General features: G+C 39.3%; 1 protein-coding gene across 1 annotated transcript in view; it reads right to left on the bottom strand.

The window, feature by feature from the left end:
• The window catches only part of SLC2A13 (solute carrier family 2 member 13), a 374,984-nt gene that overhangs the window by 116,726 nt on the left and 237,660 nt on the right, over positions 1-20,598 (bottom strand). The window contains exon 5 of the mRNA XM_059185645.1: positions 5,253-5,416. Coding sequence (XP_059041628.1) covers positions 5,253-5,416 — 164 coding nt within the window. The remainder of the gene's footprint in view (positions 1-5,252; positions 5,417-20,598) is intronic.

Here is a 20,598-nt window from a genome sequence, read left to right as displayed (position 1 = left end):
CCAGGTTACTGAGCATCATATATGCCAGGGCTTAACTTGTTTTTATACACACACACAATATATGTAATTCATAAATTTAAAAAAAAAAGATTTTATTTATTTGAGAGAGAGAGTGAGTGAGCATGAGCAGGCAGAGCAGCAGAGAGAAAGGGAGAAGCAGCAGGCTCCCCGCCAAGCTGGGAACCCAAAGCAGGGCTCAATCCCAGGACCCTGGGATCATGACCTGAGTGAAGGCAGATGCTTAACAACTGAGTCACCCAGGCGCCCATAAAATAAAATCAAAGAAAAAAGATTTATTATTTGAGAGAGTGAGAGAGCACGTGTGGTAGGGTAAGGGCAGAGGAAGAGTTGAGTCTTAAGCAGACTCCTCGCTCCCCAAGGCCAGGCTCTAGCTCACCACCCCACAATCATAACCTGAGCCAAAACTAAGAGTTGGATGCTTAACTGACTGTGCCACCCAGGTGCCCCAATATGACTTGTAAAACTTACTTGCTTTTTTTTTTAAAGATTTTATTTATTTGACAGACAGACATCACTAGCAGGCAGAGAGGCAGGCAGAGAGAGTGAGGGGGAAGAAGGCTCCCCGCTGAGCAGAGAGGCCGATGCGGGACTCAATCCCAGGACCCTGAGATCATGACCTCAGCCAAAGGCAAAGGCTTAACCTGCTGAGCCACCCAGGTGCCCTGTGAAACAAAACTTCAAAGATGATAAACTCCTTAAGGGAAAGGAATGGTATCTTAAATGACTTTATTTATGGAATACACTTTAAAATGATCACTTAGATCTGTCATAGACTCATATACCTTTAAAGCTTAAAACTACTTGGATTACTTATTTCTTTTAACAAGTTACAGATGTTTGTGGCTGTCTGGGTGGCTCCATCGTTAATCGTCTGCCTTTGGCTCGGGTCGTGATCCCAGGATCCTGGGATCTAGTCCAGTGTTGGGTTCCCTCCTCAGCGAGAAGCCTGCCTCTCCCTCTCCCACTTCCCCTGCTTATGTTCCCTCTCTCGCTGTGTCTCACTCTGTCAAATAAATAAATAAAATCTTCAAAACAAAAAAGTTACAGATGTTTTATCAGCCACACTTTGGTATTAAAATTATAGTTACTCTCGGATTGATCATTACTCTAACCCAGATTTGAGTCCAACATAGGAAGGCCTTGGATCTTCCACAGTACTCTGTGCAGTTTGAGCCCATTCTTTATGCTTTGAGAAGACTCCCTCGTAACTAAGTTTTCTGTGACATTTTGGGATTCTGATATAATTTTCCCAATACAGATGTTCTTTGCAGGAAGTGGAAGTGTGTTGGATAAATCACGTCTTCAAAAATATCTGATGCAAGAAGGAACTATAACTACCTGGTGCAGGGCTGAATTACTAGTAAATACTTAGAAAAAAATAGTAATTACCCTTCCCATGACTCTAGTAAAGCACACTCTGTTGTATGTAAGTATCCGCTGGGGAAGCTGTTTGAAGTGTCCGTGTTCCAGACCCCATTTGCAGAGACCCTAATTCAGTACATGTGAGGTAAGGTCCATGAATACGTATTTCAAAGTAAGTACCCTCTGGTAATTCTGATGGAGATGGTCTATGAGTGATGTGCTCAGACATATTCTAATACCAAGATATTTGGGGAAAAAGAACATAGTGTTCTGCCTTTCTGATTAGTTACAATAAACCTATGTAGATGTAGACCTTCTTCTATTAAAAGAATCAAGAGGTTGTCTTTAAATATGTAATGTTTATGAGAAAGACCAGTTCTCTGAGCAAGCTTTAAAAATATTAAAAGTTGGGGTGCCTGGGTGGCTCAGTGGGTTAAAGCCTCTGCCTTCGGCTCAGGTCATGATCCCAGGGTCCTGGGATCAAGCCCCACATCAGGCTCTCTGCTCAGCAGGGAGCCTGCTTCCTCCTCTCTCTCTGCCTGCCTCTCTGCCTGCTTGTGATCTCTGTCTGTCAAATAAATAAATAAAATAAAATCTTTTAAAAAAAAAATTAAAAGTTACTGGGACATCTGGGTGGCTTAGTTGTTTAAGCATCTGGCTCTTGAATTTGGCTCAGATAGTGATCTCAGGGTCATGGGATGGAGCCCTGTGTCAGGTTCCCTGCTCAGTTGGGGGTCTGCTTGAGACTCTCTCCCTCTCTCTCTGCCCTTCCTCCAACTCTCTCTGCTGTGTGCTTTCTCTCTCAAATAAATAAGTAAATCCTCAAAATATTGTCAAAAGTCAGAACACCACAGAATGTCTTCCATTTAAAAATTACTCATGGACGATATATTTTATGTTTCTTTGTATAAAGAGTTCTTTTGTTCAGGTCTACATATGCATAGTTTATGTGCAGTAATTTTTAAAGAATGACTACCTATTCAAAAATTGTTTTGATGACTTTTCCCAGTAATTTACCCCAGTATCATAAGTCATAATAAAAACATAAAAAGGGGGACAAAACTGGATCAAAGGCTTTTAAGAAAATTTTCAACAGAACTTATAGCACTAGCATAATGTTGATACCTACACAAAAACAAAAACATTGAAATAAAAATATAATTAGCCCAGAATCAACTGACATCAGAAAGTGAAATGAACGTCTGTAAGGGTAATACTAATCCACTGTTGAACGGTATGTTTTTTACTGAATGTGTAAACTTCCATTGGTCATTACGGTCTACTACCTTTCAATCAGTTAAAAACCAGATGTGCATCAAGAGCTCTATCTACACCTCCACGTACACGTAAAAGAGGAGACCTGTGACAAGAAACTAGGCCTTTCCCCTCCTAAACCACTGTAATAGCTACATCATCACTTTGATTGGCTACATAACGAGGAACTCTTGTGTCTACATGACGGAAGACCTCTTTCATGCTAGAGCAATCACTGCATGGCTTTAGCAGGGTGCGCCGCCAGGGTGCTGGTGGTTTGGGCTGAAAAGAAAGCAAGGCAGGAGAGAAAAGTGCCCCCAGCTGCTCATAAGAAGCAGCCCCTGAACTCTCTGGGTACTGTCCTCCCAGGTCTTAATACCTTCTCTTAATAGCCAGGGATGGGCTCTGGAAACCCCTGGAGCAGAGTCCCTACAGTGCGAGGTGAAGCGCGACACTGGCTGGGAGAGTTCAGGCACGTTCCCGGATTCTGGGGATGCCAGCTGATTTCACACTAGGGTTAAAACGACAAAGAACCAGTCCGTCATTAAGAATGCTGTGGGAGGGAAGATGTGCTAGGCACCTTGGGATCCGTGTCAGGAAAAGCTTTAAATGCTCTGTGTGTATAAATGTGTTCGATCCTCTTTATGACCCTATGGAGTGCAGACTAGAATGCTTTTTACTAATGAGAAAATGGAAACTTGCACACAGAAAATTCAAACCGAAGCAGGAAGGCTCTAGAGTGCAGTGCCTTAAAAACCTTCAGAACTGATGAGAAAGCATCTCTTGGAATACCACAAATAAAGGGAGTAGGCCACTAGGAAAAAAAAAAAAAAGTTTTCCTCAGATCTCAAAAGCCAAATCCCAAGTTTAAGAAGACCTGACATTCTATTTAAAAAGTAAGACCTCTTGAGGGAGCCATATCCAGAGGCCCCATTCAAAAGGAAGAGTAGGTACCCATTTAAAAAGTTTGAAGCAGCTGCTACCTCTTTTTAGGGTTGATCCGAACCTCAGGGCTCTGCAAATACAATTTCTAGCCAAATACTGGAATTTATTTTTGGTACATCACTACCTGATGGTCAGCTATCCTTTTGTTCAGAATTTACCATCCTAATAAGGCAGCCCAATTTATCGTTGGATAGTTCTGATTATTAAAACTATATTTTCCATATTGAGTAAAAATTATGCCCTCGTAACATCTACCATCTGCTAGAATAAGGTATCTACTGGGTAATGCTTTAGTCTTTTTTCTTTCCAGACTAAACACTTTTGGCTTCAGCAAGTTTATGAGCGAATGGTTTTTAGCCTCCTTGTCCCTCACCTTTCGTCATTTACCCTTCTGCTTCTCTGTGTATGTTGGGTATTGCAATTACCTCTGCCTCTTAATCAGACAATCTCTGATCACCTTCCCCTCAGTTCAGCTCACATTATCAGACTCAAGTCCTTCCACTGCTTAGGCAAGAATTCAAGGTGGGGGGCGCCTGGGTGGCTCAGTGGGTTAAAGCGTCTGCCTTCGGATCAGGTCATGATCTCAGTCAGGGTCCTGGGATCGAGCCTCGCATCGGCCTCTCTGCTCAGCAGGGAGTCTGCTTCCCCCCACCCCCCTGCCTGCCTCTCTGCCTACTTGTGATCTCTGTCAAATAAATAAATAAAATCTTAAAAAAAAAAATACAGGGTGGAACATGCCACTCTTCCTTCTGGAGGGAGGGGTGGAAGAGACTATGTGCTCCAAATAGCTGTGTTTAGATCTCAGAATGTATTTTCTCATTAAAATCTGGGACAAGTGCCGGAAGCACTGCTATTAGATGAGGGTTTTAAGGTATAATTTGGTCAAAATAGAATTTAGTTCATGCCAGTCTGGAAACTTTACATTTTAATGGAAAAATGTATTCTTATTCTAATTAAACTTATAAAGGAGCTATTAGAAGATAGCTAATTGATAATTAGGAATCTGTATATATGAAAAATACAAAATTATATGGTGCAACATGTGAAGACAATGGCAAAGGTGGGTCTCAGTCTGTCAAGTGAAACAAAGGAAAAATAATGAAAGGTCAGAATCCAGAGACAAAAGATACCTGAAAGTGAGAAAAGTTTTGTCTTATTTAGCTATTACAGAAAACACACTTAACCAACCTGAATTTACCTGGTTCAAACACAAAAAGAATTTCTCGCTGCTTTGTGGAGAAATTATATACTGTCAATATTCTACTGTTCAAGGAGCTTTGAAAAAAAATGCTCCAAATTTACTTCCATATTATACCGAACCTAAAAATAAAACACGTTAAAAAGTGAGTTTATGAATATCAAATTTTTCAAAGAGGAACAAAAACCAATTATTCTTTTCACTTTTGTACCTTTGAGCAGAACTCAAAAATAAGAGCACAGAATGTTACCCTTGGTAGATTCAAATTGTTCTTACAACTCCAGTTTCTAGTCACATTCTAGTTATATATCATAACATAGAGTTCTTTCTATAAAAATCATTTTGTCTAGAAGAACCCTATGATTTAGCTAAGAGAACAAGATCATAAGTGGTACCAGTATTGTATTTTAGAAGGTGAACTTGTCATCATTAGAGCAAAGTTTAAAATGGACTTCTTCATCCAGTAACCTACCTGCTAAGCTGCCAAAGGTAAGCTTCCTGCGGCCAACTTTCTCAACAAGCCAGACCCCCACGAGCGTGAATATGAAATTTGTGAAGGCTGTCACCGAAGCCAGCCATATCGCAAGTCTGTCATCTTCAACACCAGACATCTGCAGAATGGTGGCACTGTAGTACCTATGAGCAAAGAATCAAACAATCGTTGCTGATCGTTATTCAAAGAAAAAGAACTGTTCATGAAGAAAGATACAGTAAACCTAAACCAACCATAAGTAGCTATAGTAATGGCATCAAGTTAGCATGGGAATTCATGCAAAGTGTTCAGAGGATCACCATACAGGGATTCTGTTCAGGTAAACTTGTTTTGAATTTTGTATAATCAAGAAAACATCCTCAAGCAAGGGGATAGAAGGCTGAAGGCTTTAAAAGGGAAAGGTACTCCACAGCTAGGGACAGTGGCAGCTGGTTGTTTCACTAAGACCACTATACTAATCAAGGATAAGCTCCAAGTCCATGGAACGAATTAGAAGTCTCCATACATGGCAAATTTATATACTTAAAAGAATAAACAGATGTTGGATATAATAGGGAAAGTGTGATTTAATGGCAGAAATCCAGTAGAAAGAATTAAGAATGTGTCATCTGGCATTTTGTAAGGAGATGAAAAACTGGCCTGATGTACATGAGAATGGTTTTGTATTTTCTGGAAAAGCACAGTCTTTGGAGAGGTTAAGTCTTTAACACAATCTACACGATTAGGCTCTATAGACTCATTTTTGTTCTAAATGGATTCATTGAGACTAGCTCTAAAAAACCATAATGCCAATTTATTGATGCACAATAGGAGATACCTCTTGATACATTTAAGGAAGACAGGTTTCCTACAGAACATTTCTTTTCTGATGAAAATATCAGTAGCTAAATCAGAAGATTACTTTGAAGCTGTCCTTAACAAAGAAAGCAAAATACTCCTGGTGAGTCACCCATGAAATGTGACAGAATTCAAATCGTGAAGACACATTCAGAACCATGGGTCTGCCTACCTTCTAAGCCATTCTAAAACACGTTACCTATCCAACCCAAATCAAATAGTGGGCATCCAAGCAATGTTCAATCAAGCTGGATATGTCTAGAGTTATGATCCACAGTTTCTAAATATTTACCAACATTTTCATAGTATTTAAAAAAAATGTTTTAAATACATTTACGTTTCAATGATTTATCAATGGCCTCTATTTACTAAATTAATGATCTTCTTACTTAAAGCAATAACACCAATGTACTCATTCATCTTAATAAATAGTGTTTTTCTTTTTAAAAGTAGTAAATCAAACTTATAAATTATTATGTGACATGACGGATGAGTTTTACTGATCACACTAAAAATTATGCCAACCATTTTAAGATTCTGAATTCTGACAGCAGTTGTAAAAAGGAGAAATTCCCAGTGGAATTACTCCCATCATCATGAATATTGTGGACATTTTGCAGTCACAATGTAAAGTGATAATAAAAGTTATGAAAATAATTCATTCCATCTAAATAGTGTTTGCAGTTTCCAAGTTCTATCACAAAGACTTTCAATTTCATAAAGACTTGTGCAGCAAGGTCAGATCTACCTGTAACCACTGAGAAATAAACACCAGCAACAAATTAAAAAAGGCAGAAAATAGAAGTGCTTAGAGAAAAATTCAAGTATTTAAAATCAAAGGAATGTGGTACTGGCCATGCTATTCGATTACATTTCAGTCTTCTCAATATTTTCATAATATTTAAATAAATGAATAAATAAATAATACAGATTCATCACACAAAAGAACTTTTTCTTTTTTCTTTTAAAAAATATTTTATTTATTTATTTGAGAGAGCAAGTACGAAGGGGAGGGAAAGGGAGAAGCAGACTATGCTGAGCATGAAACCCAATGCAGGGCTTGATCCCAGGACCCTGAGATCATGACCTAAGCCGCAGACAGATGCTTAACTGACTGAGCCACCCAGGTGCCCCAACACACAAAATAATTCTTGCAAACACACCCATGGGAAAAAACTAAACAAGACAGAGAAGCTATTTTCATGTTGATACAATAAAATCATGAAATTCCAAGTGTTAAATTAAGGGATTAAAAAAAGGGGAAATGGTATCAAACAAAATAAATTGGTCAGTGTCAAAATTTTACTTAGAATGAAAATGTTCCTTAGGTATTAAAAAAAAATTTATTTTTTGGTAGTACTCTAGGTTAAATTGGAAGAACATAATGGAAGACTGGCCTGGGAATCTGAAATTTGAGTTCTAATGATATCTCTGTGGTAGGCTGGCCACGTCAGGTAACATAAACATTTTTTCACTTCATATTTATCTACTGAGTACCTACTGTATAAGCTATGTAAGTTACTAAGATCCCACAAATATATTATTAGACCTACTTGCTATGTTCAAGAAACTCACAGAATGAAACAGAATGAAATGGAAATAATTTTAAAATCACAAAGTATACAGTTGCATAAAGGATAGACCAAACAATTTTACTTGATGTGGAGTATTACTCAGCCACCAGAAAGGTGGCTGCCTCAACATCCCATAGATGGGACTGGAGCAGATTATGCTGAGTGAAATTAAGTCAAGCAGAGAGAGTCAATTATCATATGGTTTCACTTACTTGTGGAAAGTAATAACACGGAGGACATGGGGAAATGGCGAGGAGAAGTGAGTTGGGGGAAATCGGAGGGGGAGACGAACATGAGAGACTGTGGACTCTGAGAAACAAACTGTGGGTTTTGGAGGGGAGGAAGTGGGGGGTTGGGTGAGCCTGGTGGTGGGTATTATGGAGGGCACGGATTTCAGGAAGCACTGGGTGTGGTGCATAAACAATGGATCTTGGAACACTGAAAAAATAAAATAAAATTATAAAAAAGTTTTCTTTGATGTGGTATGTTCCTTGACTTTCCAGGGAATTTAATGTTCCATTTGCATCTCAAAGAATTCATAGGGGATTGCCAGCAGGTGTGAAGATCTGGGAGAATACTGCTGGTAGAGAAAATGAAATGTAGAAAGAATAAAAGTACAAAACACTAAGCCAGATTCACAGAACGTAAGTATTTTACCTTGGTTAACACAAGTGTGTGAGAGAGAGAAGTATTACACAGGCTGTAGCAAAAGCTTCTGTTGTTGAGGGAACTTGACTGCCAAGCTGTGTGTGTGGGCTTTTTTCTCTAGACAATGAAAAATCATAAAATGGACTTTAAAGAGAAATAACATAATTAAATCTGTTCCATGAAAAGCTCACTCCAATGAGAGCCAAATAGGCAGCCTCGAGGCTGACAGAAACAGAGGTGTATTGTTCTGAAGTGTATTTCAGGTCAATACACTGGCAACAGGCTCCCGTGAATTTTCTGCATTAATGGGAAGCCATGCAGGCAGGGTGCTAAAATTCACTGACGGCCTTTTATCTCCTTGTTGAGGCACTACAACTTCAATGTATGCCAGATCTTCTCCTAGATGGAGTACCTTGAGTTTGATCTTCATTCTTCCTTTCTTGGAATACTGGTAAATGTGCTCATTTTTATTGTGGCCATAACAAATGACCACTGGGTTAGTGGCTTAAATCAACCAAAATATACTGTCTACCAGTTCTTCTGTAAGCCAGAAATCTGACATGAATTTCACTGGGTGTCAAAAATAAAAGTTGTCAGGAGGACATTCCTTTCTGGAAGCTCAAGGGAAAACAGGTTTCTTTGGCTTTCCCAGGCTTTAAAAGTTTCCTCATTTCCAGGATCTCCATTCCCAGGCTCAGGGTGGTGGTGGGGGCCCTCCTCTACCTCAAAGCCAGGGAAAGTGCTCAAGTGTCTGCCGTGTCACATCACTCTTCTATATTTAAGGACCTTTGTGAATACACTGGGGCAACTGAGATAGTCTTCCCATTTCAAGGTAAAATGATTAACAGATTTAATTCACTCTGCAACCCAATTTCCTTTTGCCACGTAATGTAACATATTCCTAAGTTGTGGGGATTAGGATACGTACATCTTTGCTGTGGTGGGGGAGGGCATTATTCTGTGTATCACTCACAATAAAAGTGCTAATAAGCAGTAAAATAAGCAAAAGGCCATCAGTTAGAAGGGAAAGACAAGGACATTCAGTTAGTTAAAGGGTAATCGGTCCCAGAAAAATTCAGGCAATAACTGTATTCTCTCTCATAGGGCAGGGGATGACATATCTAGGGCAGAATAATTCACGAACCTAGTCTTTTAGTCAGGTCATGGGAAAAGATACATTGAATTTACATTTTAAAAATGTGTGAATTCCAATGTTTTTATAAAGGATGCTATCAGCTCACCACTTACCGAATGGACTACCGCTGTATTTACAACCTTCTAAGCCTTTATGTAGTAGTTTGAACGTTCAAGGGACTCAGTGTTTGTTTAAAAGTTGCACAAAGAATAAAAGGGTTCTTCATAAAAGAACCATATGAACAACTGAAAAAGGCTTTCTTTCCTTTTAGACTAAAGCAGGGATGCCTTCTCTTTTCAAAATCATTTTATATACCTATCAGACAAACCATCATCTTTTTCAAAGGCTCCCTGGGCAACCTTTGGTCATCTCGCACATGTCAGCTAGTCCCCTGAGTGAAGTTGAAAGGCCCGAGAGCAGTGTGTTCTCACAGAAGACCATCTTCATAGCTTCTCTGTAGACATCTAAGAACAGAAACAGCTGGACTGGATGTACACTCTTATCTCAAAGATTAACTGAGACCCAGCTTCTAGCCCTGGATTTTAAATCTGAAGAAAACAAAACAGCTTTGGAAAACATCTAGACTTTGATAATGGCGATCTATCTTAATGAGGACTTGAGCAATAAAAGAACAAAATACATATATTATTTTCCTTTATTCTATATTTGAACAAAGCATTTCCTAGGGATTTCTGTGAAAGTTTTTTTTTCTCCAATTCCTTGAAGTCATACCTGTCTGTTTCACTACCGCCAGGTTAAGAAATTTAACTTAATGTAAGAAGTAAGTATTCAATAGTTGTTGAGTTTATTGCTTTTCTCTACCACCAACTTTCAAAAAGGAATTAATAATGTTTATTATATCACATATTTATATTATATATTTATTTTATATAATTATATATAATTAATTTATTAGTAATATATTAAAACACACGATAGAATCTCTGAAACAAAATGAGTGGTAAGAGAGTAGAAGATGAAGATGATTATATAAAAACTATGGCCACGTAGTAATTACAAGCTAGCCCCTAAGGTTCCCGGCAGCCAAAGCAGAATAGTAAAAAATAGTTTTAACTGTCTGACAAAACAAAATGTATCCGTTCATAATAAAGTCAAACTTTTTCTGGTATAAAACTATAAAGACTTTAACTCCCTGAATAAAACAGATATGGAATATATTCTTTCCAGCGTGTCCTAGCAGTGCTACAGACCGTTTCCAAATTCGCTTATCTATGAACCTTGTCTTGCTCAACAAACCTGTGGGTTACTTTCATACTTGGGATAAACACCAAGCTAAATAAGAAGATGGGAACTTCTGGAGCACAGCTGATTGACGCTAAGCCCTGAAAGATTCCCATTATCTAAGTTGTATTGTTTAGCTCTTTTAGTTTCAAGGATTATATTTATTTGTATCATATGGCAAAGTACACTGACTACAGAATTTAAAATGTCATTCTAATAAAAGATATTCTTTGAACTGAAAAAATTTTATTTTCCTACTGGGATGGTATTTATACAGTCAAAAACATAAATCACTATGGAAAATACGTAGCTTTAAGAAAAAAATGTTTCACTGAAAACATCTTAAAAACAATTTAAAAAATGATTAAGATTTTCAAAACTATTCTATATACTTGGTACAGTAAAAAAAAATTAGCTTTCTATATTACTAGGTGCAAGCCATAAAGCAAAAAAAGTTAGAAAAGTAGAAATTAGGATATCATGCATATATTTTGAGCTAACACATTAACTATACCATACTATGCTTAAAGCATACAATAATCCAAAAATCATAATGATCCTCAGAATGTGCAATTATTAATCACATTTAATATTTTACAAAACACTTTTCATAATTTAAATTATGTCAGTAATGTCTGGAGAAGAACAAAGTACAAATGTGTCAAAGGAAGTTAAAAAGGATTCTATAGGGATTCTTGGGTGGCTCAGGTTAAGCATCTGCCTGCGGCTCAGGTCAGGATCCCAGGGTCCTGGGAAGGAGTCCCACAAAGGGCTCCTTGCTCAGCAGGGAGCCTGCTTCTCTCTTTCCCTCTGCTGCTCCCCCTGCTCATGCTCTCTCTGTCAAATAAATAAATATTAAAAAAAAAAAAAAATAGGGCGCCTGGGTGGCTCAGTGGGTTAAGCCGCTGCCTTCGGCTCAGGTCATGATCTCAGGGTTCTGGGATCGAGTCCCGCATCGGGCTCTCTGCTCAGCAGGGAGCCTGCTTCCTCCTCTCTCTCTCTCTGCCTGTCTCTCCATCTACTTGTGATTTCTCTCTGTCAAATAAATAAATAAAATCTTAATAAAAAAAAAAACAAATAAAAAAAATAAAATAAAAGGGATTCTACAAAGCCTCAGTGTTCCCACTGTCAACTTACTCTCCATCTCAGATACCACCAGTTCCTTCACCCTGGCTTCAAATCTCTGGACACCTCAAAAGAGATATCTTCATGTCTCACCCACCCAGCTGAGTTAGATCATTGACCTTGCTCTAAGCAACACCAAGAATAATGACAGAAACTCTCTATTCTGACTTGCAATTCACCAATTTGCTAGATTAACCTATTCTCTCTATAAAACATATGCCTACAGGAAAATGAACATATGGGACTTCATGCAGGCATGCGTCTCCCATCTGTTGAACTGTATGTAAATCAAATCAGGTGTGTTTTTTCCCCAATCCTGTTTACGCCTATCATAATTAGGTAATCAAATAATACAAAAAGCAATAGAACATAAGATGCTTAAAAAGAGGTATTAAAAACAAAACTGTATGCTTTGGAAAAAGTGAATAAAGGTGAGCTATTAAAACAACAACAACAACAACACCCAACTGTGTAGGCAATGCAATTGTAAACAGTTGGGGATAAAACGTAAACGACTAGAAGATTTTCCCTTAGGTTTCTTGTCAAGTATCTCTCAGTTCTTGCTTTATGTGAGAGGACCTAAAGCTGAATTCCACAGTAAAAATATTAAGTGTGACTTATGCAAGAGAAACAAGAAGTCTGAAGTTCAAGCAGTGGATATAAGTAAATACCGTACAACTAAAAACAAAATGTTGAAAGTATATACGCATCAGGTCCAGATGCGTTATGGAATCACCTGGAGTGCCTGTTAAAACAGGGCTGGACCCCACCCTGACTTTCTGATTCAGTTGGTGTAGGACCAAGAATGTGCATTTCCACCCAAGTTTCCAAGCCATGCTGACACTGCCTTGAAAATACAGTTCCCAAACCATCATGACCATCATGATTTTTTCACTGTTCTCCAATTCCCTGGTCAGTTCCCCCTTTATCACATTCGTGCCCACACACCAACTGTGCTTACTTATACCCAGTTACTCCTCTTCTTCTTCTTCTTTTTTTTTTTTTTTTTAAAGATTTTTATTTATCTATTTGACACAGAGAGAGAGATCATAAGTAGGCAGAGAGGCAGGCAGAGAGAGGAAGGAAAGCAGGCTCCCGGGGAGCAGAGAGCCCGATGTGGGGCTTGATCCCAGGACCCTGAGAGCATGACCTGAGCTAAAGGCAGAGGCTTTAACCCACTGAGCCATCCAGGCACCCCCTCCCCCCCATTACTCTTCTATTCGGCATTTATACCTAGCCGCTGAAAGGCTCTAGACAAACACACAGATTGAACTCAGTCTGTGAACTTGGGAATTCCCTAAGACGCACACGCTACAGCTCTGCAAATGATGACTCCATGACACCTCCTTTCTTAAGATCTTTTTTTTTTTTTTTAAGAGGGTGGAGGGGAGAGATGGGGAGCACATGCAAGAGCATGGGGAGGGAGAAGAAAACTCCCCGTTGAGGAGGCAGTATAAAGCAGGGCTTGATCCAAGCATGCTGGGACCATGACCTGAGCTGAAAGAAGTCAGACACTTAACCAACTGAGCCACCTAGGCTCCCCAACCTCCTTTCCTTCTAGTGTCCTAATCTACCCAGTCTTAGGTGAAATCTTGCCTAATATTCACTGAGAAAGTGTGAGCCATCAGAGAGCTCCTTCTCTTATTTTACCACCATCATATCTACCAACCTACCTGATCAATTCCACATTAATCCATGAAAAATTGATTAGCACTCAAACATTTCTTTTCTAGATTCCTTCTTTGACATTGCTGTTGGAATTATCAATCTTCTGCTCTTCCTCAGCAATTTGCTGGCACTTCTCTCTCAGTACACACAACTTTCCTTCTGCTATTAGCCTTACTTCAATATACATTTTATTTCCTCTATTAGGCCATAAGCTGCCCAAAAAACAATCTGCATGTAATTTACTTTTGTAACTGACAAACCCAGCTAATGACTATTTCTTTTGACACTTAGTAAGTGCTTATTTAAATGAATGGAGTGGTCTTTTTTTTTTCTTTTGCCTTTATTTTTTATTTTTTCTATTTTGTTTTATTATGTTCAGCTAGCCAACATATAGTACGTTATTAGTTTCTGATGTAGAGTTCAACGATTCATTAGTTGCGCATAACACCCAAGTGTTCATCACCATACCTGCCCTCCTTAATACCTATCGCCTGGTTACTCCATTCCTCCCACCCTCCTCCCTTCTGTAACCCTCAGTTTGGTTCCCAGAGTCCAGGGTCTCTCATGGTTTGTCTCCCTCTCTGATTTCTTCAAATTCAGTTTTCCCTCCCTTCTCCTGTGGTCCTCTGTGCTATTCCTTATGTTCCAAATAACAGTGAAACCATATAATTGCCCTTCTCTGCTTGACTCATTTCACTTAGCACAATCCCCTCCAGTCCCATCCATGTTGACACAAATGGTGGGTGTTCGTCCTTTCTAATAGCTGAGTAATATTCCATCATATATATGAACCACATCTTCTTTAACCATTCGTCTGTTGAAGGGCATCTCGGCTCCTTCCACTGTTTGGCTACTGTGGACATTGCTGCTGTTTATGAACACTGGGGTGCAGGTGCCCCTTCTTTTCACTTCTTCTGTACCTTTGGGGTAAATACCTAATAGTGCAATTGCTGGGTCATAGGGTAGCTCTATTTTTAACATCTTGAGGAACCTCCATACTGTCTTCCAGAGTGGCTGTACCAGCTTGCATTCACACCAACAGTGTAGGAGGGTTCCCTTTCTCTATATCCTTGCCAACACCTGTTTCCTGCCTTGCTAATTTTTGTCATTTTAATTGGTGTAAGGTGGTATCTCAATGTGGTTTTAATTTAAAATTCATATTGAGATATAATTGACATACCAAAAAATGCAACCTTAAAAAAAGTATAATGCAGCAGTTTTTAGTATATTTACAACTAAATTTTAATCTCTGAATTATAATCAATGTTCATATTAAGGTATTTTTTTTTAAAAGATTTTTATTTATTTGACAGGTAGAGATCACAAGTAGGCAGAGAGGCAGGCAGAGAGAAAGGAGGAAGCAGGCTCCCTGCTGAGCAGAGAGCCCGATGAGGGGTTTGATCCCAGGACCCTGAGATCACGACCTGAGCCGAAGGCAGAGGCTTTAACCCACTGAGCCACCCAGGTGCCCCTACTAAGGTATTTTAAAAATCCAGAGGGTTTAAAGAAATAAAGTCCTTGGGTTGAAGTGAGAGGAAAGGGTAGAAGGTTGTGTCTTGAAGGGTTTAGTTTTAACATATTCCTCGTGCTTTCTGGATTCAGCTACAATCCTTTCTACCTTATAGGCCAGTCCTGAGTTCTCATGTATCCTCATGGCTGGGGAAGAGAACATTAAAAACTGATGGCATATGACCTGTGATCTTTTTCAGTCAAACAATGATACAAGTTAGTCTTTTTTCCCATCATTTCTTATCTCTCTTGTTCCAAATTGTGTTCATCTAACACCTCATTAAAGCAATAAGAGGAGAAAAGAAAATAGTCTATTTAAAATTCTTCTCAGGAGGCTTAAGAGCCTGAGTGTGAAAAAAGGGCAGGTCACAGCATTTACTTTATGAAAAACACTGCTCTTGGCACTATCAAAAAGGAATAAAGCAGTACTTCATCTTAAGCAATGGAGTCCAAGGTTTGTTTGTAAGCAAAAATTTTCAAAAACTTTTAATCTATGTAACAGCAACATTTTAGAGCATGGTCACACAAAACTTGGATTATGTAAAGATATGTAGTCTTAAGCACACTAGCTGTCATTCTGAAACTGTGGAATCAGACTAGAAAAATAGATCAAGAGCATACAAGATGAAATGAAAAAGCAAAATGCAAAATTATTTAGGGGGTAGAACTCAACTATTAAAATTAATCACAGAAAAATAAGACAAATGAATACACCAAAATGTTAAGACACACTATACATAGGTGGTGAGATTTCAGGTGCTGCTTCTTCTTCATGAGTTTCCAGTTTTCTATAGTATGCACATGTGATTTAAAAGTTCTGTTTAAGGTGTTAAATTTTGGTATACTGAACACGTCATACATAGTATTCAGGCACCATAAGCCTCCAACTCTATGAACTAAATTCAGTATTATTTTAAGAAAAACAAACATGAAATAATATATGATATGCAACTAATATATGTGTTTATCTTCAAAGGCAGACACTTTTTTTCTTTACCAAACTTAATATTGTCTTAAATGAAATAATCCGTGTTTTTTATCTCTTGGTACCCAAAACAGTACAAATAATACACCACTACATAAGTACTTTGCTTACTCTCTCAATTCAAAAAATATTTAAACATGATAATAGTAGATGTTTTAATGGAAAATAAGTATGTAATGGCCAAATGTCTCAATTATATGCAGTTAAAATACGTTTATTCAGGGACTCTGATGCGCCAGACAGAGTAGGAGATAAAAATACCAGTAGTACCTGGGACTGCCTGGGGAGGGCAGTGTCTCTACTTCCATAGGAGGAGACCACCATCCCCTCGATAGGCCAAGTTAGTAGAGAGAAGTAAGAGTAAAGGGCTAATGGAACATAACACTAGGGATTAACCCCCTTACCAGTCTAAATAATTAATAAATGGTCCCAATGAACCATATTATTACTTCCTATATTCCAGGATGGAAAAATTACAAAGGGGCAAGGACTTTCTGATGCCAGCTAGCTGCTATAGATAAGGGTTTGTCAGGGAAAGCATTCAAAACCAGCTCGAGGATTGGGCACAAAAAGAACTGGAAAGGAATTGGGGGACTGAAGTCATAATTCAGAGGACAAATACCTGTTTGGTTCACTGACTAGAAAAAAATGCAATGGCAGAGAAGGATGTTACAGCCAAGAAGTAAATTCCCATCTTGATTTCAAAGAAGAAGGCAAGGATTTGTGACTACATTTAGGTAAGCCTTTGATACAGGGGATCCACGGTAGGTGGGAAAGGAGAGCCATCCCCTGGCGTACAGGAGGACAAAAAAGTGAGTGGGCAACAGGCACACTGGAGGAAGAGGATGCTGTGAACAGAACCGCTCTGGTCTCAAAGAGGAAGGACAACACGCAGAATGATCAGTGACATTCCCTCATAGGCTCATTCCTCGACTCTCTAAACGATGATCTCATCTCCTTGCAGAACGAGAATAAGCGGGGAATAATAATAATAATAATAATCTCATAGCTGTCCAAGCTCCACTTCCCAAATTTTAAGAACTTTAATCAAAAGTTTAAATTGAAGGTGCTGTTTGTAGACACTTAACACCCGATGAAAGCCCAGCCGTCATGACAAACCCTTGAGTGTTGTCTTGAGAAAATGATGCTGGTCATCACAGCTTCAGCATCTTCCGGTTTTTGATGTTCGGCTCCCCCTGCTGATAATCAGAGTTTCCTGGCTTCCTCTCCTCCCCCTCTCACCCCTTTGCTGTCCTGTGTAGTGATTTGGTGAGAGAAATTATTGCTGCCTACCCCCCCACCCCCCACCTCCCCGCACTACGTATGAGTTTCAAGTTTTATTATTGCAATAAAAGTGCTTATTGCTAGAACGCAATACTGTGAGACAGGTGGCAAAGTCAAGTAGGATTCTACTTGATTGCATCATCTAACAGCTAAGAAGTATAAAGATAATTCCCATTTCCCTCTCTCCCCTGCTATATGGTGGATGAAGCAATTATATGGCATGACTTCACTGCTGGAGATAGCAAAACCAGTATCTATGAGTTTAGAGGATTACAACAAACTTTCTTTGAAACAGTAGACTGATATGAATGGATATTATATTACCACCAAAGCACCCAGAAGAGAAAATTCTTGAGCTTCCCTAAGGCAACTGATTGGTTTCTATTTTAGGGGCACTGAACCATGTCATAAGACATGTCTGCTTTTTTGGGGGGGGGGTACTGCTAAAACTTTAAGAGCAACAGGATTCTCTAATTTTACTGTGAGAATCATCAGGAGATGGTAACAAATGCAAGAATCCCCCTTGTCCATGCTCTCGCTCAGCCCCACCCACTCAGCCCCATCAGCCACCCCCAGGCAGGATTCTGAGTCATTTCCAGAGATATTAATGTGTGTGTGTGGGGGGGTGGCTCCAAGACCACTTTGAACAAGACAGGCTTTGTGACCTAGTTCACACAGACACTACTATACAGCACGTTCCTTGTGCAGGAATCATCTTTTCCTGTTTTGCTCTATTGCCTAAATCACTAACTTTAAAGTTTATTGTACCTATTGTCTCTCAATATGTTTAATGAAGCCCTCAAACTGTTTCTGCAGGAAGGAAGGACTGAAGTGAATAAAGTCTTTTGAAATAGTGTGAATACATTTTATTTTTCCTTTTCTAAATATTGGGGAAAGAAAGATAATCAATTTTTTAACAGCAGAGGAACTAGTTGAGCTGTACACCCTGAGCAAAAGAGACTGCGAAGAGAGGCCTGCCACACCAACGTATTATTAAATAGCAGACGAAGCTGTTGACTTGATGCAGGCACAGTGACAGCACCATGTCCTTCGAGGTTCACATGGAAAGCCCGAGAACTACACCTGTTTCCAGCACATGGATGCAGCACCAGGACATACGTGCTCCATTCTGAGTGTAACTGCAGGATCTTTCACACACGACCAAGAAAAATTCTGCCTGTGTCTGTGCATGAAATAGGACCCGAAGAAGGAAAGCAATTACGATGAGTCAGCATATATTTATTGAGGGAATACTCCAGGAAGGACATTCATGTTAATTCTCAGATACCACAGAGAAAAACTGATTCATCTTGCTAATTCTGAAAAATCCTAATTAGGAAAGTATTTTGAGTTAAACATTTTTGTTGTAATGGACTGCCCTGTCTTAATTCCCTACTTTCCTATATGTGTGTAGAATTATATTCCTAAAATGCCCCTTTCAGTTCTAGTTTCTTATTATGAAAACCTAAAGTTGCTTTATAAGAAAATGGAGAACGGAAAAACAACAGGAGTAATGGCTAACATTTATTGGACATTTTCAGAGTCTGTGAAACTCAATTTGAAAGTTGGAATTGATAGCAGAACTCTTGTCTCCTGATAAAAGAGGAACGGCAGAAATACCATCTATGGAGTAATTACCCTACACTAAGCAGTGGTCCAGATAGGTTTTGCTTGTGTTAATCCTCAAAAACACCTTATGAAAATGCAAATCTGATAAAAGTCAATGCTAAGCATTTTTAGAGTGTAATTAACTCACATAAAAGCTCTATATTCCATTCTCACACAAACTCAAAATAAGCCATTAGGGAAATTCTTTCTCTGTGTATTCATTCTGCATACAGGGCAAAACACAAACCCTAACATGCATTTACCACAGGACATTTTTTTTCTCTGCATGAAAAGTGTTTTCATTCTCCATAGCTAAAGTCTTTTGTTTAGTGTAGCACTTTTGCTGCTAAGTAAGTTGTCATGGATAGTGAAATTCACAAAATGTAAAAATCATAAAACAGCATTTAGTTGGAAAGAAACCTCCAGAGATGGGCTGAGGGAAAGGCGGCCAGCCTGTTCAAAGAGCTACCTCAGAAGTGTGCTGTTTCCTAAAGGGGACACAGAGCACTAGCCTGTCTCAGAGGCTCAAAGACAACTCAACTCTCGACTGAGAACTCTAGAATGGATTAAAATAAATTTAAAGAGCAGACTCCCAGGGGAATACGAATACCAAAAGGAGAACCTTTAGAAATTGTTGGTTTGTAACCTCCTCAGGGCTTCCTGGGTGTAGTGTGAAACTGGACCCCATCTGTGGAAGGTAGGAGAGTCAGAAGAAAGAGGCAGACCATTCCAGATTGGTAAGTGGCAGTTTTAATGAATGGGGGAACTTATGAGGCCTCTCCACACCTGACTTAAATGGGTTCAGTCATGTACCCAGTCCACACAGCCTCAATACCACATTTCTATCTCAAGGGTGCATCCTTGAGGCAGCTCCTGGAAGTGGGGAAGTCAAGTGGAATGCACATTCCAGGCCCTGGAGAGGAAGTGGGGAGCCTCTAATTGCCAGGGTCTGTCTGTGTCCTCTTGATGACCATTTCGGACGCTAGAAGGGGTTGGAGTGGGGTGCTGGTCAGGCGTACCCCATCCCTAGTCCGTCTCATTCCCGACAGGGCTGCCTCCTCCAGGCAACATGTTACAGTGTGCAGGAGCTGTTCAAATTCCTAAAGCTGTTACATTTTAAGCTCAATCTTTTCTTTCTTGCTTCTTCTTCTTTTTTTTTTAAATTTCTAGAAGTTCTTTCTACTTGTCAAGAAGATGTTTAGAAGAAGTCACACTGGTTCAGAGAGGAAAGAGCATAAATTTGGGGCCAGGAAATAGTTTTTGTTCTTGTTCCTGAGGCCCTTCTTCTGTGCTCCATCCTCTTACCAATGAAATAAGGCAGAAGCTGAAAAGGAATGGTGTGAATAAATTGGTGATCAACACTCTATTCCTTCAAATTTCAGGAAACTTCCCAAATTAGTTTACTTCTCTTGGTACTCCCTTTCTATCTTGTGCCCCACTCTGTCTTGTGGTGGAATGCTTAGGAACTCTTTTGGTCTGATCTGGGGGGGTACCCCATGATGAACTGTTGGGGCTGGCAGAGCAGAAACCCATGGTGGCCCCATGTGCTCCTGGGGAAGTGGTGATGCCGTCCGGCCAGGCTGCCTCGAATGCCCAAGATCTGCTGCTTGCCTAGTTCATGGGAGAAAATGCTTACATATTTAACCATTCTAGGTTTGTTACTTCAAACATACAACTTACTAAGATACTTACAATTCAGGACAACATGCA

The sequence above is a fragment of the Mustela lutreola genome, chromosome 8, assembly GCF_030435805.1.
Source record: "Mustela lutreola isolate mMusLut2 chromosome 8, mMusLut2.pri, whole genome shotgun sequence".
Lineage (NCBI taxonomy): Eukaryota > Metazoa > Chordata > Mammalia > Carnivora > Mustelidae > Mustela > Mustela lutreola.
This window is presented reverse-complemented; position numbering and strand designations above follow the sequence as displayed.